The sequence below is a fragment of the Eumetopias jubatus genome, unplaced genomic scaffold, assembly GCF_037043125.1.
Source record: "Eumetopias jubatus isolate StellerSeaLion01/CBP00866 unplaced genomic scaffold, mEumJub1_p1.0 scaffold_14, whole genome shotgun sequence".
NCBI lineage: Eukaryota > Metazoa > Chordata > Mammalia > Carnivora > Otariidae > Eumetopias > Eumetopias jubatus.
In genome coordinates, this window is record NW_028274820.1 from 67,727,864 (window position 1) to 67,752,304 (window position 24,441).

The 24,441-nt window shown below is 38.6% G+C and overlaps 1 protein-coding gene across 2 annotated transcripts in view; it reads right to left on the minus strand.

The window, feature by feature from the left end:
* Nucleotides 1–24,441, minus strand: part of AOAH (acyloxyacyl hydrolase) — a 166,863-nt gene that overhangs the window by 121,669 nt on the left and 20,753 nt on the right. For both annotated transcript variants that reach the window (XM_088018608.1, XM_088018607.1), the window contains 2 exons: nucleotides 9,993–10,059; nucleotides 2,379–2,478 (listed from right to left, as the gene is read on the minus strand). In XM_088018608.1, coding sequence (XP_087874734.1) covers nucleotides 2,379–2,478; nucleotides 9,993–10,059 — 167 coding nt within the window. The remainder of the gene's footprint in view (nucleotides 1–2,378; nucleotides 2,479–9,992; nucleotides 10,060–24,441) is intronic.

Sequence of the window (24,441 nt, forward strand, 5' to 3'; positions counted from 1 at the left end):
ATATGACATTCAAGAACAGAACTTTATATGAATGAACTAACCTGTGGTGATAGATTTTAGAACAGTGGCTACACTGGGGGGTTGGTATTGACTGGGACAGTCATGAGGGAGACATCTGGCAGCAGGCTGGAAATTATTTACATCTTTAGTAGGTAGGTAATTCCAGACTAACTCACACCTGCTTTGTAGGTGTAATTTGTGCGCCATGGAAATGAAAAGAAGGTCCGATATATACAATTAAAAAATACATGCTCAAAGTGTAATGCTAAGGGAGAAAAGTAGAGTAAAAAATTACATATACACTATCATGACTCTCAAAAAAATCGATATAATAATAATAATTAAGTTAAGAATTAAAAAGGAAAACATCCAACATTTTGACACTGGTTATTTGTGGTGGTGGGATTTCAGCTGACTGATGTGAAGAGACACCCCAGGAAGGATTTTCAGAAACACTGACAATGGATAAGAGATCAACTATCCGCTCTCAGCAGGCTAGGGATATGAATCCCAGTTCTGGTCTTTCCTAAGGGAGCGACCTTCAGCAAGTTATATAACCTCTTTACCCCAGTTTCTGCAACATTAAAAAAAGGGGTCATTATAAACAATGGTGCCTCCATCCTGGAGTTGTCTGGGGGACTAAATAAGATGAAGGGTAAGCACGGCACCATGTAGGATAGTGAGTCCTCAGGAAGTATCAGTGGTTGCTATTAAAGAAATCTTGAAGGCCGAAGAGAGTGAAGCTGTCCATGTTTGCACCAACTGCCCCTCTTCTCTGGGGCACTTGTAGGGATGGATACTGGTGATGGGGGTTTGAGGAGGAGGGTGAAAGTCTAGAACAGCGACTGGGGGAACGTCAAGCTGAGCCCTGCTGGGGTGCAAGCTGAGCCATTTCTAGGGTGAAATCCTGCCACTCCCTCCCAGCCAGCTAGGATGGCCGAAACACTCCTGAGTTAGGAATTGCAAAGGGTGTTGTGATGGGAAGACAAGGAAATGGTATTCTGGGTATAAACTCCATGGGGTACGAAAATAAAGAAGGTCATTTTACATGGCACAGTTTAAAGTTGAACATTTTGTAACTATTTGTTACTGTGGTTGTGATGTCTATATAGCATGATGTTATTTAGGGAAAGGAAACGACAAAAAACCCGTATCACACACCTTTGTACACAGAGACAAGTTTCCTCTGTGCATTATCAAATAGCGAATATTATGGTACCATATTCACATGCTATTTGAACACATGAAAAAATATTTTAATTAAAAGTGCCTATCCCTTCTAGAAACTAGTGGATTTCAAAGCTTCTCAGGTAGAATTCGGGGAAATGTAATTGGCACGTGGTCAAGGACCTAGGAAGCATGACATGCGCTTATACTCCAGGCATTCATTCGCACCCCTCTTTTCCTTCTCAAGGGGACAGGCTTATGATATTTAATGCTGTCAGTCAGCAGCATCATGTTCATCGGTTAGACCACAAAGTGTTAAACTGACTTTAATTCAATGAGAATAAAAAGGAAGTTTACATATAAAACAGAAACCTATTGTGTCGTACACAGAAAAACTACAATTCTGGAATAGGAAGCATAGAATTTTATTTTATTTTAATTAATTAATTATTTATAGGAAGCTTCTGGAAAAATCAATATTTTGAGGCCTAACCAGATTTAATATTATACTTTCACTCAGAATGTGAGCTGAGAATTTTGTCAACATTTGCAGCCATGTCTGCTGCCTTCCATTTGAAAATTGTCCAACATGACATAATGCATGTAGGGTGTTCTGAAGAGCCATCTGCATAATAATGATATTAGCTACCACTTCTACTAACACGTTTTTATGTAGCAGGTATAGTGCTGAGCATTTTGGGTGTATTAGCTAACTTACTTCCCACAACAAACCTAGAAAGGAGGTACTTTAGGCATTTTGTTATACCTGTTTTGGGGAGAGTACAATAAAGCTCAGACTAGGATGACCAACTGCTCAGGTTTTCCCAGGATGTGGGACTTTCAGGGCTTATCCCAGGAAAGTCCTGGGCAAACTGGATGAGTTTATCTTTCTACAAAAGTGACCTGCTTGATTTTTAAATGGTAGAGAGAAATTTAATATCTTACTTTCTTGGCTGGTTAGATTTCCCACCTACTGCCAGCCCAGCCCTATATTATAGTCTACGATAGTTAAATAGCAAAGACATTCTTTGGCAGCATTGGGGGGGGAGTGGTCTAGGGCAACATTATTTCACATGATGTAATTGAAAATGTCATCTTGCCTCTCTCTGTTCCCAAACCTCTGAGCCAGTGAAGCTGAACCTCCCTTTACAACGTTTCCAAAGGGCTTGCATGTCACCATAATCTGACATTCAAAGTGAAAACCCACTCACCTTGGGAAGCGGGTAGAGATGACACAATGGTTGGCCAGGGTCCTGCTTACAAAACTCCAGGGTATGACACACCACATCAGCGTTCATATCTGTGCTAAGCCTGGAGGGAAATGGGACAGAACAAAGGCTATTTAAGATCTCTCGGGCATTTAGGAAATAGAACTTATTTCAAAGGAAGGTAAATCCCCAGAATGGATTCTAGCTTGGTGTTTGAGTCCAGCCCCATGTAGCTGCCAGATCATAACGATCTCCTGCCGCGTTGTTCTCTCCTCTGTTTAGAATAAGGTCCTGGGGGTGGGAAGGGGGCACAGACAGCACTGAGCTGTGGTCAGCCTCTCACATGAGCACTGTGATTCTTTTCAGAAGAAGCCACAAATACAACTGGGAAAGGAAAAATGGAGAGGGGTATAATTTGATGGAAACAATATTTTAAAGTTTGCTAGGCCTTATAGCAAAAAAAATCATGTGTGATAAAGCCTTAAACACCTAAAATTATTTTTAAGGCATAATCCAAATCCTTTCTTTTCCTTTACAATAAACATATTTCTTCTGGAAGAAAATACAATATAGTTGACTCCCCCTGCCCCAGGATGGTATAAGGAAAGTGTTCTTCAAATGTTTTGGTTTAATCTAGTTTGAAGGGGCTAAAACAAACCTTCCATATTCATTTTCTACCTGACACTCCCCAAACTCTTCTTACCAAGAAGAATGAGAAAAATGTGCTGCTTCAAATGAAGGAACAAATAGAGTATGGATTTTTAGTAACTTTTCCAAGGAAATCACTGATTCAAACCCAACCCAAATCAAACCAAAACAACAACAAAAAGAATCTATAAACATAGGTTGGTAATATCTAGAGACTAATCTCAGAAAAACAGATCTAGATTTTAGAAGATACTTTTTGGGGTTTCTTCCCAACTCACATGACCATTTAACAGTCTCCCTTCACCCATAGGGGCAGGTTCCCGGCAACTGTGTTTGTACTCCCTATGTCTTGGCCCGTTGATTGGACCTCACTGGACGACATTGGACAGGTAGGATCAGTCAGATTCTCTCTTATGGAAATTTAGAATTAGTACTAAAGATTTCAACTTCATTCTGGGCTGTTCCCAGAATAATAGGAGCTATAGTGACTTGGGACTATAATGTCATTTTCTGCCATGTGGACTGAGCATTTGGAAAACTAATCTGTAGGATGGGGTTCAGGGGTCAGAACCCAGTTTGTGCAGTGAGGAAGCCTGGGGAGAATGTGCCCCTGTGTTCCTGGGGGCTTCCAAGTCCCGTTTCCATCTCTGTCTGAGGCCTGGCAAGATGGCTTCTTAAGCTTTTGTGAGCATCTAAGTTAAGAGGGAGAAAGAGAGTCATCTGCTTGGCCCCAGGGCTCCTTCATGAGAGTTGGAGGGGAAGGTAACTTAAAGTATAAAAGGAGGTCTTTTATCTTCTAAGTTGCGGGTCAAGCTGTATATAGCAGATAAAGTCCATTAGCAAACTAATGTCTACGAAGGGTCAGTAAATCAAGAGAGGGTGGCTGCTTTCACACATCTGTCCTCAACTTAATGGTTCATTTATTTAACTGATGACTGCTGTCTTTATGGGGGTCTAATATTTTGTGGGCTCAGGAGAGTGATGAATAGGGCCCTGCTTAATTTTTTTTTTTTTTTTAACCTCCAGCCAATAATCCCATCTGTGGTAATCCAGGAGCACCAACTAATCATATGATTTCCAAGACCTATTCATTTTCTCTGCAAATAGAGCACAATTTCAAGTAAGTGAACTGGATTACAGGAGTGGAAATGGGGTCCCCACAGTCAGAGAGTGAGGCTGATGGTCTCTACACTGAGGAAGAGGAGAGGAAAATTAGGTATGTGGTGTTCTTCCCAGAGTCCTCTAAGATCAGATCTTCATCATCAGAAGACTGAAAGTGAGAAACAGTCCTTTGGACAAGAATAGAAAATGCTGAGCCTCATAAATCCAGACAAGTGTAAGACCACTAGAATGTACAAGATGCAAAGTAGTGGCAAAGTAGCATATGTGCTCTTTACCGGCCATGGGGCAGAAAGCTCAGGTGATTCATAAAATGTGAAATCCTTAGGAAATCTCCAAATTCATAATAACCATTCCCACCCAATATTATTTTCCTATAGCAGCAAAAAGACCAAAATAGTCTCATTTTATTTATTTGAGAGAGAGAGAGAGCGAGCGAGAGCAAGAACACAAGCAGGGGGAGTGGGAGAGGGAGAAGCAGGCTTCCCGCCGAGCAGGGAGCCCGATGCGGGGCTCGATCCTAGGACCCTGGGATCATGACCTGAGCCGAAGGCAGATGCTTAACGACTGAGCCACTCAGGTGCCCCAAAATAGTCACATTTTAATTCACTTCTTTTTACTACCCTTACTGGTATAGAGGTGTGTAGGAATGAGGCATGTGGTGGGGGACCAGGGGTGGTGAGGGAGGAGGCGTTAACACGTTTGGCAGAGCTAATTAACAAGTTTAATTAGGATCATAGTAGAATGAAGTCAATGATGATGATCATCACCATAAATCAAAAGAAGGGAGCAAGGTCAGGGTTAACAGACAGGTTAATAGACAAAGTAACAGCCTATGGCAGGGAGTGAGGACAGGGCCTTCCACACATGAAAGCTCTCAAATTTAGACCTTGACATCACTTTCAAAGAAAGTTTATATATTAATATACAGTCACAGAGATAGACTCACAACACTGAAAGAAGATCTTCCTCATGCAACTTAATACTTTTATCCAATTTCTGGGCCACACCCATAGCACACTATGAATTTATTCATTTCTCTAAATCTTGTACACTAGTCCCCCTCTTATCTGTGGTTTTGCTTTCCATAGTTTAAGTGACTGGTGGTCAACTGTGGTCTGGAAGCAGATGATTCTCCTTCTAACATATCGTCTGAAGGTCAAGAGTAGCACATACACCCCAATGTTCATAGCAGCAAAGTCCACAATAGTCAAACTGTGGAAAGAGCCAAGATGCCCTTCAACAGACAAATGGATAAAGAAGATGTGGTCCATATCTACAATGGCATATGACTCAGCCATCAGAAAGGATGAACACCCGCCATTTGCTTCAACATGGATGGGACTGGAGGAGATTATGCTAAGTGAAATAAGTCAAGCAGAGAAAGACAACTATCATATGGTTTTACTCGTATGTGGAACATAAGGAATAGAGCAGAGGACCACAGGAGAAGGGAGGGAAAACTGGGAAGAAATCAGAGAGGGAGACAAACCATGAGAGACCCGGGACTCCAGGAGACAAACTGAGGGTTACAGAAGAGAGGGGGTGGGGGGATGGGGTAACCAGGTGATGGGTGTTAAGGAGGGCACGTGTTGGGATGAGCACTGGGTGTTATACGCAGCTAATGAATCGTTGAACACTACAACAAAAACTTAGGATGTACGATATGTTGGCTAACTGAACATAATGAAAAAAAAAAGGTAGCCTAACGCTGCATCACAACGCCTTGTCATCCATCCCCCTTCATCTTATCACGCAGGCATTTTATTATCTCACATCATCACAACAAGAAGGGTGAGTACAGTGCAATAAATATTTTCAGAGAGAGAGAGACAGAGATCACATTTACATAACTTATATTACAGTGTGTTGTTGTAATTGTTCTATTTTATTATGGTTGTTAATCATTTCCTATGCCTAATTTATAAATTAAACTTTATCACAAGTATGTATGTATAGGAAAAAATAGTATATGTAGTTCAGTACTATCTGATTTCAGGCATCCACTGGGGGCCTTGGAATGTATCCCCTCTGGATAAGGGGAGACTGCTGTAATTATCTTGTGACTGGCACAGATACTGCTTTGCGTTTTTGGTGTCTAAAAAATACATTAATTACATTTAAGGCGTACTATGTTATAAACCCCGTTACACGTTTTCTTCTAAAAAATGTTAGTAGCTTAGGCCTCTCCTGATCTCTGAGAGCTCCTAGGTTTGGAATACAAGAGTTTATGATTTGGAGGAAAGCATGAATAAATCCCAGGAAGCAAGGTGAGATGTACAGAAGACAAGGATCAGGCTTGCTATGGCAACAAGTGGCATGATGGAGGTCAAAACCAGGTAGAGGAGGGCCTAGGATGTAATGGCATGATGGAGGTCAAAACCAGGTAGAGGAGGGCCTAGGATGTGGTCACTGGCTAGGACTGGTTGCTCCGAGAATTATCCCCTCCCTGCATGGCCCAGGTTCTTGGGGGAATGCCTGAGTGCTCAGGTGTTCCACTTCCCAAAAATATCCTGTGGCTTGCCAATGGGCGGGAAATGTAATTGCAGAATAACTAGTCCATGAATCCTTGAGAATTGACTGGTATGAAATAATGAGGAGGGATGCCCTCTGGGTTAGGAAACACATTTAATACTGGAAGCCTGAAATGCAGGTAAAACTAAATCATACGTTTGTCATTTTCAGCACCTATATCAACCCAAAACTGTATGTGATTGATTAAAACAAGTTGTAAGGAGCACACTATAAGAGGAGAAATGTCTATCAGCAAACAACTAATATGGGTACTGGAAAATTACTCACAAATCAAACTAATGGTGGACAGAACCATGAAGAGGGATGATTTACTACATATGTCTTTCTTCAAATGGTCCACCCAATACTAATGAGAATTTGTTGTCTTAGGACTTTAAGTCATCTCAAAGGAAAAAATGTCCTCCCCTCCCTGCCACCTACTCAGGGAGTGGCCCTCTTTTGGTGGTTTGCTGGGACGATTCTTCTATAACACCTTGTGTTCATTTGTTGTCGTTTGAGATGGGGACTGTCCCTTGTACAGTTCACACCTGCAGTACGTAGTATAGTGTCTGTCTGTCTTCTCTGATCCTTGTGCTTATATGTCTCTTGCACTTGCCACTCTCCAGCCAGCTACAGAAGAACAATGGGTTTCTCAACCAACCTAGGCCACAGCCCTTTTACTCCTAGCACACGTGGTAGCTAATCTCTGGCTCCCCCTTTTGGGTATCTGCATGCACTGCCCTCTTTAGCTTCTGTGACTTTTTTCCACCTACCTCTCTGGTTCCCTGATCCAGGCCCCGCAGAACCTCTCTGGTCAAGCTGACATTTCCCCCAGAGCACTTATATACCTCATACTAGGTATATAAGCAGATTCAATGGATAGGCTAAAAAGTTTTTCTTTTTCTGTTTTAATATGTTCAAGCAGTTTCTTTGGAGCAGTCTAGTCATAGCTCATCTGTAGTGATACTTTTGTTCTTTTAAAATAATTAATTCAACAAGCATTATGGAAGCCTTCAATATATATTGAAGACTCAAATATAGCACCAAGCCCTGAAGATACAAAGCCCTCTCTTTCTCCTCCACCTACCCACCCTCCCTCCCTCCCTCCCTTCCTTCCACATATTCAGTATTTTGCTAAGTACCTAGAGATGCAGAGATGAATAAAATGCAGTCCTGGTTCTCAGAAGACTTTCAATCTAGTTAGCAACTCAGAAAAGTCCATGGAGAATGAAATCACACATAGATGTGGTAAGTGTTGTGCTAGGGGTTTGCACGGGGTCCCAGGAGTGTGAGAGTGAGTGTGTGTGTGTGTGTGTGTGTGTGTGTGTGTTGGTGACAGCAGGGGAAATGTTGTCTGTCTTAGCCTGCAGAGGGTCAGGAAAGCTTCCAGAGGAAAAGACCCTGGAACTGAGGTCTAAAGAAGTAGAATTTGTCTGGGGGTAGAGGTTTCCGAGGCACCAAGCAGGGGGAACATCTTATGCAAATGTCCTGAGGCCAAAACCTCTTGGTATGTGTGGGGAATTACAAGTGGTTTGGTGTGGAGGGATGAATCTGAAAATGTCCTCAGGGACTGATTTATAAATAGCCCTGTGTATATCACTAAGGAATCCTGCAAAAGGTGTGAAGACTGAAGAATTTTATGTTTGTGCCATATTAGTTTGGCATTTAAAAGATATTTGGCCAGCTAGAATGTGGATTGTTGACTTCCAGGCCAGTGGGCAAACCTGCAAGCCTAGAATCCAGTTAGGAGGGAGGAACAGTAATAGAAGTAGGAGTTAAAAAGGAAACATCCCTGCCTTCCAAACACTCACAGTCCGGGGCTCATTAGAAATCATTTACCATAATAGAGTGAGGTACATATTGATGGAGGCAGGTATACAGCACAACTTAGCACTGATTACCACTGTGGACCATATGATTTTAAGTTCCTCTTGTCTTTAAAATTCTGCAACTCCAGGCTACCTAGTTGTGGGGAATGATGCCTCTGAGCCTCTCTGCTTTGAGGCTAATGGCATATAAAAGAGGAACCACATAAGAGTATTCATCATAACACCATTCACAAGAAAGAAAACCAGTAAACAACCCAAAAACCCATCAATGGAGAATGAAGGAATAGACTCCTGTAGAGACACAACATTCTATATAGTCAGAGGAAATGAACTACAGCAATGACGCTATGTTATGTTATGGATGAAACTTAGACATATAAATCTAAGTGGTAGGTCCCGAAAGATTGTATACAATGGCATACTCTCTTCATAAGCTAAAGAAATAAATAAGTTTTAAAGAAATATATATAATAAATATAGTAAAATTCTAATTATTTTATGTAGTTACATTATTTTACCATTAATTATAATTATTAATCATTAAGCTATTAATCCATTAATATTTGAGTAAGATTAATTTTCTCTATTATATTGACATATACTTCTTATATACTAATTATATTACATATATTTATTCTATTATTTATATATAAATATATATTATACTATTTATTAGCATAAATATGTATAAATTTAACATAATATATATTAACATAAGTATATATACATGTATACTAAAACTACAGAAAAAGGAAAGCAAGAGAAAGATGAATATGGAGTTTATTAAGTGGATGGAGAAAAGTATGAGAATGAATGACAGAGGGACCGGCTGGTTAGAGTAAATTATAATCAAGGTCCTAGACTTAGTTTTGGGTGGTGGGTTTGGAAGCTAATTACTTTATTCAAAGTAACTAAGTAACTAAATAATAAATATAAGAAAGCCATGCATGGATCCTTGATGAGAAAATGCCGTGAATAGGAAGGAATATGATTTATCTGATCCAGTGCACCTGAGCTCAAAAAAAAAACACAAGCGAAAGAAGGAAGCAGACAGATTATAATGGCGCCCATGTGGGATCCTGAGGGGCAAGGGCTAGGGCTTGTGGAGAGAGCCAGGAAACCTGAGGGAGGAGAGAGGAGAACCTAAGAAGAACATGGTCTGGGACCTGAGCTGGGAGACAAGGGAAAGTCCAGGGCTCTTTGGGGAGCTCAGGAGAAGGGGCTAAATGCTTAGGTCCGGACAGTAGGATCTGGTTACTTGTTGCTAAAATTCCTCCTGAAAGGCTCTTGAAGAGAAATTGAGCCAGGTGCCACACTCTATGTAATTCAAGGGGAGACTTTGCCTCTAGTGGCAATGGATCTGAGTCAGGTCTGAATGTTCCACTACTAACAAGAACAGGAACACAGCTCAAGCCCTTGTTCAGTGAGTACATCCAGCTGCCTGGCAGCTTTCTTGTTGCCCCCACGTCCCAGCAACTGACCCAGGTTAATGTGCCAGCATACTCACAGTTTAATGAGGTCCGGTCCAAACATTCTTATCACTAAATAGCAGGTGGTCTTCAAGAACAGCTTTTCTAAGAAAAAATAAAGAAGAGGAAATAGATTATTTTTTATTCTGATGAACTTAACACATGAGTTAAAAATAATCATCTTTTACTAGGAATTGATGCTGAATGATTAATTTATCATTAATTCAAGTGATTAATTATAAGGATTTAGGGGAAATGTTTCAGTTAATGTATTCATTAAAACATCATCTTAGGTTTATGTGAATGCCACTTTGTTTACCGTACATGATAAAATCATCAGTTTATTATAAAAAAACAAGTTAAATTTTTGGGTTTTATTTTCTTTTGTACAGCAAGGAATATATCTGGTGAAGATCTCCTTTGTTGAAATAAAAGAAACAGGACTCACTGTAAAGTAAATAATCTGAAATATAGCTTTGTTAAAAATACTCTTCTTTTGTGTTCATTTGGGAAAAAAGATTGCATTTCGCCTATTTAGTTTCTGCTGTTGGTATTCCAGAGATAGGAGACTGTCAAGATCCCTGCACTGCCATCTAGCCCAGAGAACACAGACACACAGACCCCAACACACACACACACACACACACACACACACACACACACACACACACACACACATTAACAAAGCAATCTCCTTCCTCTCCATTGTGACACTACAGGGATGCTTTGTGGATTGATCTTTACAATGAAATTTGTGAACCCTCTGGTCCTGTTTTTCCAGTTTGTGAGTCCACTGTGAAACCTTGGGAATTAGAACCTTAGCACGATTAAGACAAATGGGCTGTCTTGAGCAAAGATGGGAATCTCTCCCCGATGAGAATTTATCTTGTCATGCTTATCTCAAACTGGGCTACCCATACCTTGCTTGGAGGGTAGGGTAGTGAAATAACAGGATAAATATGCAGAACTCTCTATAGTACTTCACTTTTACTCAATAGTAAATAATGTAAATATTTCTTTTGTATTACAATAGATCTATTCATAGGGCTTTTTTTCCCTACAATAAAGTATGAACTTCAAACACATTGTGCTTTTGAAGTAGGAACTTAAAACTATATCCCCACGTTGACCTTACAGAACCGTGGGGGAATACTATGACATCTGTTGATAGCAAATTAGATAACTAGATGAGATGGATAAATTCCTAGAAAGACAGGGCTGCCAAAACTGGCTCAGGAATAAACAAACAATCTGGATAGATGTATAACAAGAGATTGAATTAGTAATCAAATGCTTCCCCCAAAGAAAAGCTCAGAACCAGATGGCTTCACTGGTGAATGGTACCAAATACCTAAAGAAAGCAACTGCATAGATTTTCTCCAAAAAAGATATACAAATGGCCAATAAGCACATGCTCAATCTCTTTAGCTATTAAGGAAATGCAAATCAAAACCACAACAAGATACCACTTCACACCCACTATGATACGCTGTAATAAAAATGACAGATAACAGCAGGTACTAATGTGGAGAAATTAGAATCTTCATACACTGCTGGTGGGAACATAATATGGTGCAGCCACCTTGGTTAATGGTCTGACAGTTCCTCAAATAGTTCAACATACAGTTGCCATGCGATCCAACAAGTCCACTCATAGGTATATACCCAAAAGAACAAAAAATAGACATCCATACAAAAATTTGTACACGAATGTTACAAATAATAATGTAACATTATTTAAAATAGCCGAGAAGTGGAAACAATTCAACCCAAATGTCCATTCGTAAATGAACGAATAAGTGGGCTATATCCATGCAGTACAATATTATTCAGCTGTGAAGAGTAATGAAGCTCTGCTACATGACACAACTTTGATGGACATTAAAAACATTATGCTAAATGAAAGAAACATAATTGCATTTATATGAATTGTTCAGAAGAGGCAAGTGCATGGAGATAGAAAATAGATTAGTGGTTGCTTAGGTCTGGGGAGGACAGATATTTGGGGTGGTGACAGCTTAGAAGTGCGAGGGTCCTTTTCGGTATAATGAAAATGTTCTAAAATTCATTGTGGTGATGAATGTACATCTCTGGGAATATATTAAAAGCCATTGAGTTATACATTTTAAATGGGTGAATTGCATGGTAGGTGGATTATACCTCAATGTACCTGTTTTAAAATAAAAACATCTCCTCTTCCCGCTGGATGCTCCTTTTCAGGGGAACTGCTGTGGACAGGGTCAAGAACCTCTGATGTCATAGGACTCAGAGACTGGATTTCAGCACCTGTCTGACCTTCAATTGTTTACCCTTCTTGGGTTTCAATTCCTTCATCTGAAAAATGTGGGAAAGGGATTCAGTCCCCTTCACTAGACCATCTAGGAACCTGGGAGAATTATGTAACGGACATTCAAAATTACATGAATTGGCAAAGCACTCTGCAAGTGAATTTCAAGTATGCCTAACGTAGCACTAGTTTAGCTGAGAGCTGGGCAATATTTTGCTCTTGCAGTACTGCTTGAAAGAGAAAATTTGCCTTCTTTCTGGTAAAATAAAAGATGTTGGTGTGTGTGTGTGTGTGTGTGTGTGTGTGTGTGTGTGTGTGTGTGTGTATTTTTAGAACCCTGTTTTGCTCAGGTTGAAATGAGTGGCTGCAAGTTTCTCCTTGCTCTCTGAGTAGGACCATCTGAATGATCCATTTCTTGAATGGATTCTGTGATCATTTCCCAGATGGATTCTGTGATGATTAAGAGTAAGGGGCTCCTGGAGCAATGGCTGGTTTGGAACATGAGATGGACCCTTGACAGCTAAATTCTAGATCAGCACAGAAGGGTACAGAGTGGAGACATGCAAAGTCTCCAGAGCAAACCAGATAGAGCCCAGTCAGCATGATCAGATGTAACCTCACTGTTAGTGAAACAACCATGGAAAAGATAGTTGCTTACATATTGCTAGTCACCTATCTGATGTAAAATATATACAGTTAAACTATCTGTGACCAGGAAGGTACAAGAGCATTTAATTTCTACAGAGTCAGACTTGGAACAGCATACGAGAAAAAAAATGTGGCCATTCCCAAGGGCAAAAGAGGGTTAAAAAGGAGCAGTCATCATACATTAGATGGACACATGTGTTTGTAAATAAAACCCAGAACATTCTAGGTTGTAATTCACCTTCACATTTACCATGAAGAAGTTACTCATAAGAACCTTTTGAGGGACTGTTTATTCTTACCCTTGTTCTATAGGGAGGAACCTTAAGGTTTAGAGAACTTAAGGCCCCAAATCACAGATCTAGACATGGTTTAGTAAGAGATTAAATTTTTTACTCCAAAAGCCCATGTTATTTGTAGTGTGCATTTCAATGTAATTAGAACATTTTATTTGATACTTCATCTACTCCAGGTATGGCAGGTACTGTGACACACTAAGTACTGGTGAGAAATTTGAAGCATAGGGAGATTAAATGACCACACAGCTAGTTTGAGGCTCTGTTTTCTAGTTTGTTTGTAGATTTTCAGAATGTCCAGTATACGAGGAGAGTTTCCCTCTTCATTTTAAATCTACACGAGTTTTTAGCTATCATATTCCATGAAGGTAAGATTTTTGCATAGATGACCCAAGAAAGTGAAGTTCTAGCAAGGGTCTCAGGGCATATGAGTTTGCTGACCCCTAGGGAGAATGATTCCATTAATCATTTTTCCATTAACAATTCTGAGATTCTTCCAAGGTGTTTACTAATGAAAGCCCGCAGCAAAAGCAGGTGAAACCGAAGGTCAGTAATGCTTTGCAGAATTAAAGAAAAAAAAAATCATCTTCCCAGGCGAGGAAAGGCCAACGTGATTTACTGAGTGATTAGTCTCAAGAATGTTGCTTACATGCTTTCAGTCTGCTAAGGTTATGTCTTCTGAACTTGTTTTGCTCTGGAGGTAAAAGCAATACTATTTAAAAATAATTAAAAAAAAAATACCTGTGTGTTGAAGTCCATAATTTCACTTCCTCTGTCTCCCATTCTCCTGGCTATGGTTCAGTCCCATTTTGATCTCAAGAAAGAGAAATCCTGAACTAGGAGACAAACTATCTTTGTCACCCTCTACAATCTGCATGGCCATTCTGCGCCCTGGTTTCCACATCCGTAAAATGGCAACAGTAATGCCCACCATGACTTTACATATGTCAAATGAAAGAGCCTTTACTGAACTGAATACCTTATTTCTATCCAGAGATAAAACATTAATTAATAAAATGAAAATAACCCCAAGCAGCATTCTTAATCCTTTGAAATTTCTTCAATTGAAAGGTAACCTACTGCAGAAAACTGAAATACCTACTTTGATTCCCTTGGTAAAGTGTCAACTTTTATTTTACCAGAATCTGACTTTCAGCCTCTCATTTACCTCAGCAGACTCTGAAATATCCTGTGCTGAGTCAGAAGGAGCCCAGACCATACCCTGAAGACCAGCAATCTTGGTCCATGTTGTATTACAGTTCACTAGTACATTAGGCCAGTGTCATCTAGGAAGGAGGATTTTTACTGAGCCTTTCATCTTTGAACAACACAACTTTGCCTAAAAAGAAAATCAAACTCCAGGTACAAACAGTGATATGTGTCAGTGTGGTCTATTGCACAGAAATGACAGCCAATCAAAACAAATCTTAATGATAATTATGACTGTTTTTCACTTTTTTCCTTTTTTTTGTGAAACGGTAATAATATTTTCCTCTTTTTTCTCTAATTCAGAGATATGAAAATACGAAGTAAGGTTTATAATAGATTGGGAACATCCAGTAATAGGGGGGGTGGGTCAGTAAAATATGGGACATTTATATGGTAAAGAACTATAGAGTAATTAAGAGGCTTGACCTCAGTCTCCATGTCTTAACATAGATCTAGAGATCTCAAAAACATATTGTGGAGTGAAAAGCAGAAGTTGCAGAGCTATGCATTAATATGAAAGTAAAATCCCACATAGGGAGGATTCTGGAAAGATGGTGTTGGAGGCAGCAGAATTTTGGAATTTCTTTGAATTTCTACTTAAGGGGGGGAAAAAAGAGCTCCCGGATAGAAGAACCCCAAATCCATGGACAATTGTTATAACAAAAGTAGGTATCTCCACGAACCCTCACATTGAGGCTAGGATAAACCACTCACAGCCACAAGACCTGTGGGTTATCAACGTCCATGTGGGAGAAAGCAAAGGGAAGCACTAGAATGCCAGAGAAACCTACGAACAGGGGAATCCCCAGATAGCCCATAGGTATTGCTTAGAAAGTGTGGTATTGCTTAGAAGGTATGGCAGGCCAATGAAAGAACAGCAGCTGAGACCGGGATGGGTTTGGCCCACTGTGACAGAGGAGTGCAAGTGGCTCAAGGTGGAAGGAATAAGGGGCTGGCCTGTCCAGGCATCTATAAATTGTAGAAACTGACCTGCCAGAGCTCCCTTCCAGGACAGCGTGCACACTGAGGAGAAACTGCTGGGTTTGGAAACAACACTGAGCCGGACAGAAGCAAAGGAAAGAGAAAATCCAGATAAAAGTGGGCAGGGGAACAGTCAGAAACTCTCTCAGCAAGCAAGCTGCTGTGTGTGTGTGTGTGTGTGTGTGTGTGTGTGTGTGTGTGTGAACACTACATAAGAACAAAAGAAAAAGTTCTGTACCCTGAACCACTTCTCTTTTTAAGAGTTTTGGAAAACTAATTTCACATAAAAATGAGCAACAGAAATGTATCTAGGTCAACTCCCATACAAAGTTATTATAAGAAAAAAAAAAGAATAAGGAACAGAATCACATCCCTATAGAAAGCAAAAGCATGCCAGAAAGTCAAGCCCAAAAAAGGATTAAAACATAACATAGTATTTTGAAATGAGCTAAGAAGCATTAATAAAATGTTATGTCATGAAAGAACACAGGAATCAGAATTAGAATAATTCAGACATGGAATAAAAGAACTCAGGGAAGAATACAAGATTATAAGAGAAATGTAGTCTAAACTAGAGTGAACAGAAGAGCTGAATACAATAGCTAATGTCTTAAGAAAAATACAAGGTGAAAAAGAGTAAAACTTTCAAGATAAAAAATACAGGGATAGAAAGTATTCAAGAGATAGGCAACATATCGAGGTTAGGCAAAGAAGATTCAAAATATGGATATTAGAAATCCCTGTAAAAGAAAACCCATCAAGGAAGCTGAACAAGTAAACAACTGTCCTGAAATTATAAAACAAATGTACTTGAGAGCATACTGCATGCCTGACATCAACATACGACAACTAATACCAAGACACATTCTAGTTAGATGACTGAATTTTAGAGAAGAAAGGAAAAAGAAATCTTTGAATTTCTAGGCAAAAACAGCAAGTGACTTACAAGAAAAAGGGAATAAGATTATCAGTAGGCTTTTTAAAGACACATTTAAGATACTTAGGGAAAGAAATTGTGTGCCAAGGATTTATATATCCAGAAAAACAGCTGACTTTCAAGTGCAAAGGGCACAGACAGCTTGTTATTGACATGCAAGAAAGAATTCAGGGAATATTGTTCCCATGAGCCCTTCCTGAGGAATGAGCTTTGGACAACAACTCAGCTAGAGAGGCATCCTCATAAGGACTGGTGGAGAACATTGATCAAACAGTTGCTGATGGGACTGAGACAAAGTGAGGGGTGGGCAGGGAATGGGTATTGTGTGCAATAGCTGTATGCTCAGGTCATATAGTACAATGATTACAAAGGGTGGAGAAATGGGAAAAGTATATGCAAAAAACAATTTTAACTGCTCTCAGTGATTATAAAATATATTAATGGTAGCAGTACTAGGATTGATCTTCTGAGACTGTTATATGTATAATGAGGGACAGGTGAATGAGTAATTATATTTTATCCCTTTGTCCTTGAGAATTAGGACTTCAAGTGTGGAAAGAAGAAGATATATAGGTATGAAACAGAAGAGATTAAGAAGTAAATCCTGTCAAAAAAAAATCCTGTAGTCCTGAATTTGAAGTGTCAGTGTGAACTCATTAGACATTTTGTCTTAAAATAATATGTGATATAGGTAAATGTATGTACATGTATATGTAAATATATGTTTTTTTTTTCTAGCATTATCTACTGAAAAGAAAGACCAACTCAGTAGCAATGAACATTCCTATGCACCCAGACTGTGGTCTTAAAATACTATTTCCCACTAACGGAAACCAGAGCTTTTGAGAGAAATGACTGATTTCAAGCCTGGGGCTGGAAATGTACAAGACAGGGCTGGAACATCTTGTCATATCAATTAGCGAGGAAGCTATCAAAGATTACTGGGCTCATGTCAAAGGGACTCAGGAGCCAACTTGAAGAAGTTCCCACTGGGTCAAACATGAGACAATTTGAGTTACAAAAGGATAGTAATTGAAATAGACCAAAACTCATGAAATATGTATAAATTCAAGAGTTCATAATGATATTTTAAAGAAAAGTGATTGACTACTATGGGATCATAGAAAGACAATGAATTATTTGAAAACTCGCAAGTAGAGCAAAGGAACCAGGCATGTATCTGGCCCTTCCTACTATGAACAATACCATTAGTGACTGTGGGGAAAATGTCTCTAAAAATATGTTGAGGATGAGGGAAAGTGTCTCGGATGTATTCCCACCACTAAATATAATATAAATGATATATTAGAATAGCACCATTTTGCAACTCCCCTTGAACTAATAGATCTGATTATTGAGCATCAACAGCTGCTAATATCGCAAAAAGAAAAAAGAAAAAATCACATTTAATGGCCTCCCAGTGAAAGAAAACATTATCACTTATAGTCTTGCCAAAGAAATCAAACTGGAGTCTGATCAAGCCTCTGGATCTAGCTGCAAATTTTCAGGATATACAGAACACAGAGCAACATATTCAATCATACCACAGGGAAGCAATCAGCAAAATCCAGACTGTGGGAAACTCTACAGGGCAAATCCCACAATTAAATTACATGGCAAAGAAAGGGATGGAAAGAAAACTTGCAGATTAAAATAAACTTAAAAGACATATCAAAAATTTTAAACTATAGTGCAAGACTATAGTGCAGGGAATGTTCACTTGGATAACAAAACTATAAAGCAATGCAAAAAAATGATTACAGTAAAATTCAGGATGTTCCTTTAGGCAAAAGAAGTGATTTATGATGGGATGGGACTTCTAGAGTAGTTACCTATCTGTTCCTTCTTGACCTGGGCTATGTTTACCATGGTATTCGCCTTTTAATAACTGATAAAGCTATACATTTGTTCTGTGTGGCTTTCTATATTTTTGTTTTACCAAAAACAGGTTAAAAAATTACTCGCTGAACAATACCATACATTGTTTATGGATTCATACAAGTGAATGTGAAAGTATAAAACTTGACAAGAACAATACCCATCAAGTTCATATGAATGGTTCCCTCTAAGGAGATGGGAGGAGAATGGAACTGGGGGTGAGGGAAAGTCAAATTCTAATTTCATAAAAGAAAGATGATGTAAATATGTCAAAACCTTAGCAATGGTCACTCTGGGACATTGTAAACATGTGTGTTAGTGTAGTATTCTCTCTTGATCCTTAGTTTAAATTCCAGAAATTTAGCTTGTGAATGCATATTGTTACTGAATGCAATAAATCCTCCGAAAATGCTTTGGTGCTGTTGGCACAGCATGCTATGTAAACCCAAGACACGACGGCCATTAGTCTAGCTTCCTTACTTTGAAAAAAATTCATCCTTGGTGAATTTGTTTTTTAACATTAAATGAATGACAATTTGACTTTCAAAGAAGTTTACGCATTGTGACTGTTCACCTAATAGTATTCTATAAGGGAAATAGAATCAATACTTTCTCAACTTTGTTGAGATTGAAAGAGAAAAACACAACTTGTGTATTTTTTGTACTTAATCATTTTTATTCATTCTAGAACATGGAGATAATTTTAAATTATGATTTAATCATCAAACATAATACCTACTCCTCCCCAATCTGTAAATTTGCTAAGTATGCTTTCTATTTCTTTTTAATTTAAATTTTAGGTAGTTAACATATAATGCATCTTGATTTCTGGAGTAGAATTCAGTGATTCATCACTTAAATACAACACCCAGTGCTTATCATAACAAGTGCCCTCCTTAATGCCCATCACCCATCTAGCCCATCCCCCACCCACCTCCCTCCATCAACCCTCAGTTTGTTCTCTTATCAATGGTCTCTTATGGCTTGTTTCCCTCTCTCCTTTTTTTCTTTTCTCCCTTCCCATATGTTCATCTGTTTTCTTTCTTAAATTCCACATAGTGAATGAGAGCATATGGTATTTGTTTTTCTCTGACTTATTTCACTTAGTATAAAACACTCTAATTCTAGGGGCACCTGGGTGGATCAGATGGTTAAGCGTCTGCCTTCAGCTCAGGTCATGATCCCAGGGTCCTGGGATCGAGTCCCACATCGGGCTCCCTGCTCCTTGGAAGCCTGCTTCTCCCTCTGCTTCTCTCTCTCTCTCTCTCTCTCTCTCTCCCCCTCTGTCTCTCATGAATAAATAAATAAAATCTTTAAAAAAAAAACACTCTATCTGTGTCATTGCAAATGGCAAGATTTCATTCTTTTTGATGGCTAAGGAGTATTCCATTATATAAATACACACACACACACACACACACACACATACACACCACATCTTTATCCATTCATCAGTTGATGGACATTTGGGCTCTCTCCATAGTTTGGCTATTGTTGATAATGCTGCTATAAACTTTGGGGTGCATGTATCCCTTCGAATCTGTACTTGTGTATCCTTTGGGTAAATAGGAGTGCAATTGCTGGATCATAGGGTAGTTGTATTTTTAACATTTTGAGGAACCTCCATGCTGTTCTCCAGAGTGGCTGCACCAGCTTGCATTCCCACCAACAGTGCAAGAGGGTTCCCGTTCTCTTCATCCTTGCCAACATCTGTTGTTTCTTGCATTATTAAGTTCAGCCATCCTGAGAGGTGTAAGATGGTATCTCATCATGGTTTTGATTTGTATTTCTCTGATGATGAGTGATGCTGAGCATCTTTTCATGTGTCTGTTAGCTATCTGGTTGTCTTTTTTTGCAAAGTGTCTATTCATGTCTTCTGCCCATTTCTTAACTGGGTTATTTGTTTTTTGGGTTTGAGTTTGACAGGTTCTTTATAGACTTTGGATACTAAACCTTTATTAGATATGTCATTTGCAAATATCTTCTCCCATTCCCTAGGCTGCCTTTTAGTTTTGTTGATTGTTTCCTTCACTGTGCAGAAGCTTTTTATCTTGATGAAGTCCCAATAGTTCATTTTTGCTTTTGTTTCCCTTGCCTGTGGTGATGTGTCTAGTAAGAAGTTGCTACAGCAGAGATCAAAGAGGTTGCACCCTGTGTTCTCTGGGATTTTGATGGTTTCCTGTCTCACATTTAGGTCTTTCATCCATTTTGAATTTATTTTTGTATATGGTGTCAGAAAGTGGTCCAGTTTTCCCAGCACCATTTCTTGAAAAGACCGTCTTTTTTCCATTGGATATTCTTTCCTGCTTTGTTGAAGATTAGTTGACCATGGAGTTGAGGGTCATTTCTGGGTTCTCTATTCTGTTCCATTGATCTATGTGTCTGTTTTTGTGCCAGGACCATATTGTCTTGATGACGACAGCTTTGTAATAGAGCTGGAAGTCCGGAATTGTGATGCCTCCAGTTTTTTCTTTTTCAGAATTGCTTTGGCTATTCGAGATCTTTTGTTCCATCCAAATTTTAGGATTGTTTGTTCTATCTCTGTGAAAAATGCTGGTCGTATTTTGATGGGGATTGCATTAAATGTGGAGATTGCTTTGGGTACTATAGACATTTTAACAATGTTTGCTCTTCTAATCCATGAGCATGGAATGCTTTTCCATTTCTTTGTGTCCTCTTCAATTTCTCTCATAAGTATTCTATAGTTTTCGGAGTATAGATCTTTCACTTCTTTAGTAAGAGTTATTCCTAGGTATCTTATTGTTTTGGATGCAATTGCAAATGGAATTGATTCCTTGATTTCTTTTTCTGCTGCTTCGTTATTGGTGTATAGAAATGCAACAGATTTTTGCACACTGATTTTATATCCTGTGACATTAAATTCATGTATGAGTTCTAGTAATTTTTTGGTGGAGTCTTCCAGATTTTCTACATAGAGTATCATGTTGTCTGCAAATAGTGAAAGTCTGACTTCTTCCTTGCCCATTTGGATGCCTTTTATTTCTTTTTGTTATCTGATTGCTGAGGCTAAGATTTCCAGTACTATGTTAAATAGTAATGGTGAGAGCGGGCATCCTTGTCTTGTTCCTGACTTTAAGGGAAAGACTCTCAGTTTTTCCCCATTGAGGATAATGCTAGCTGTGGGTCTTTCATATATGATGTGGAGGTATGTTCCATCTATCCCTACTTTGTTGAGGGTTTTTTTGTTTGTTTGTTTTTGTTTTAATCAGGAAAGGATGTTGTATTTTGTCAAACGCTTTTTCTGCATCCATTGACAGGATCATTTGGTTCTTTTCCTTCCTTTATTAATATGGTGTATCATGTTCATTTATTTGCAAATATTAAACCACCCCTGCAGCCCAGGACTAAATCCCACTTGATCATGGTGAATAATGCTTTTAATGTACAGTTGAATTTTATTTGCTAGTATTTTATTGAGAATTTTTGCATCCCTGTTCATCAGGGATATTGGCCTATAATTCTCCTTTTTAGTGGGGTCTTTGTCTGGTTTTGGAATCAAGGTAATGTCAGCTTTGTATAATGAGTTTGGAAGTTTTCCTTCCATTTCTATTTTTTGGAACAGTTTGCAAAGAATAGGTATTAACTCTTCTTTAAATGTCTGGTAGAATTTCCCTGGGAAGCCATCCAGCCCAGGACTTACTTTGTTCTTTTGGGAGATTTTTGATTACTGATTCAATTTCTTTGCTAATTATGGGTCTGTTCACATTTTCCATTTCTTCCTGTTTCAGTTTTGGTGGTTTGTAAGTTTCTAGGAATTTGTCCATTTTCTCCAGGTTGCCCAGTTCGTTGGCATATAATTTTTCGCAGTATTCTTATAATTGTATGTCCGTGGTATTGGTTGTGATCTCTCCTCTATCATTTGTGATTTTATCTTTCTTTTTTTTGATAAGTATGGCTTAATTTTATTCTTTAATTTTATTAATTCTGTTGAAGAACCAGCTCTTAGTTTCATTAATCCATTCTGCTGAGGTTTTGTTTGTTTGTTTCTATATCATTTATTTCTGCTCCAATCTTTATTATTTCCTTTCTGCTGGCTTTAGGCTTTATTTGCTGTTCCTTTTCTAGCTCCTTTAGGTGTGAGTTTAAGTTGTGTATTTGAGACTTTTTTTGCTTCTTGAGTAGGCCTCTACTGCAATATACTTCCCTCTTAGGATTGCTTTGGCTGCATCCCAAAGATTTTGGGCTGTCGTGCTTTCATTTTCATTTGCTTCCATGTGTTTTTAAAATTCTTTAATTTCCTGGTTAACCCATTCATTTTTTAGTAGGTGTTCTTTAACCTCCATGTATTTGAGGTCTTTCCAAATTTTTCTTGTGGTTGATTTCCAGTTTCATAGCATTATGTCCTGAAAATATGTATAGTATGATCTTGATCTTTTTATACTTGTTGAGGGCTGATTTGTGACCCAGGATGTGATTTATTCTGGAGAATGTTCCATGCACACTAGAGAAGAATAGGTATTCAGCTGCTTTAGGATGAAATGTTCTGAATGTATCTCTTAAGTCCATCTGGTCCAGTATGTCATTCAAAGCCATTGTTTCCTTATTGATTTTCTGCTTAGATGATCTATCCATTGCTGTAAGTGTGGTTAAAGTCCCCTAATATTATTGTATGATGATCAACAAGTTTCTTCACGCTTATTATTAATTTATTTATACATTTTAGTGCTCCCAAGTTGGGGGCATAAATACTTACAATTGTTAGATCATTTTGAGGGACAGACCCATTAATTATGATATAATGCCTTCCTTCATCTCTTATTACAGTCTTTATTTTAAAATCTAGTTTGCTGATATAAATACGGCTATACCAGCTTTCTTTTGCCATCCATTAGCATGATAGATGGTCCTCCATCCCCTCACTTTCAATCTGCAGGTCTAAAATGTGTCTCTTGTAAGCAGCATGTAGATAGATCTTGTTTTTTCATCCATTCTGATACCCTATGTCTTTTGATTGGAGGACTTAGTCCAGTTACATTCAGAGTGATTATTGAGAGATATGAATTTAGTGCCAGTGTGGAACCTGTAGGGTTGGTGTTTCTGGTGATTCTCTGGAGAGAATCTAGTCTTTGTTGCTTTTGGCCTTTTTTTCCCTCCACTCAAAGAGTCTCCCTTAAAATTTTTTACAGGGCTTGTTTAGTGGTCACGAACTCCTTTAGGTTTTGTTTGTCTGGAAAACTCTTTATCTCTCCTTCTATTCTGAATGACAGCCTTGCTGGATGAAGAATTCTTGGATGCATATTTTTCCCATTCAGTACATTGAATATTTCCTTCCACTCCTTTCTGGCCTGCCAAGCCTCTGTGCAAACTCGATCCGTCTTCCTCCCGTGTAGGTTAAAGACCCTTTTCCCTTGTTGCTTTCGGGATTCTTTCCTTGTCTGTGTATTTTGTCAATTTGACTATGATATGCCTTGGTGATGGCTGGCTTTTATTGAATTTAATGGGAGTTCTCTGTGCTTTTTGGATTTTGATGTCTGTGTCCTTCCCCAGATTAGAGAAGTTTTCAGCTATAATTTGTTCAAATAAACCTTCTGCCCCTTTATCTCTCTTTTAATCATCTGGGACTCCCATGATACAAATGCCATTACGTTTTACTTAGTCACTGAATTCTCTAAGTCTACCTTCATGGTCTATTACCATTCTTTCCCTCTTCTTTTGGCTTCATTATTTTCCATAATTCTATCTTCTATATCACTGATTCACTCCCCTGCTTTGCCCATCCTCCTTTTTATGGCCTCTATTTGTGTTTGCATCTTGGTTGTAGCATGTTTAATTTCAGCGTGACTAGATTTTAGTTCTTTTATCTCTGTAGTAAGGGATTCTCTAGTGTCTTTTATACTTTGTTCAAAACCCAGTAGTATCCTTATAATCACTGTTTTAAATTCTAGTTCAGACATTTTATTTATATCTGTATTGATTAAATCCCTGGCCATGAGTTCTACCTTATGTTCTTTCTTTTGGGCTAAATCCCTCCATCTTGTCATTTTGTCCAGAAAAGAAAAAAGAGAAAAAAACAAAAACAAAATAAATAAAAACAGAGAAAAAGAGAAAAAAAAACCAAGAAAAACAAAACCACAGAACAAGAAAACCAAAAAAAAAAACCCCACAAAAACAAACAATAATAACCACAAAAAACCCCCCAAAACCAAACTAGATCCTGGGTGTGCTTTGTTCTGCTTCTTAAAAGAATCTAGATCCCAAAATAAAAAATAAAATAAAATGAAATGACAGTAGAC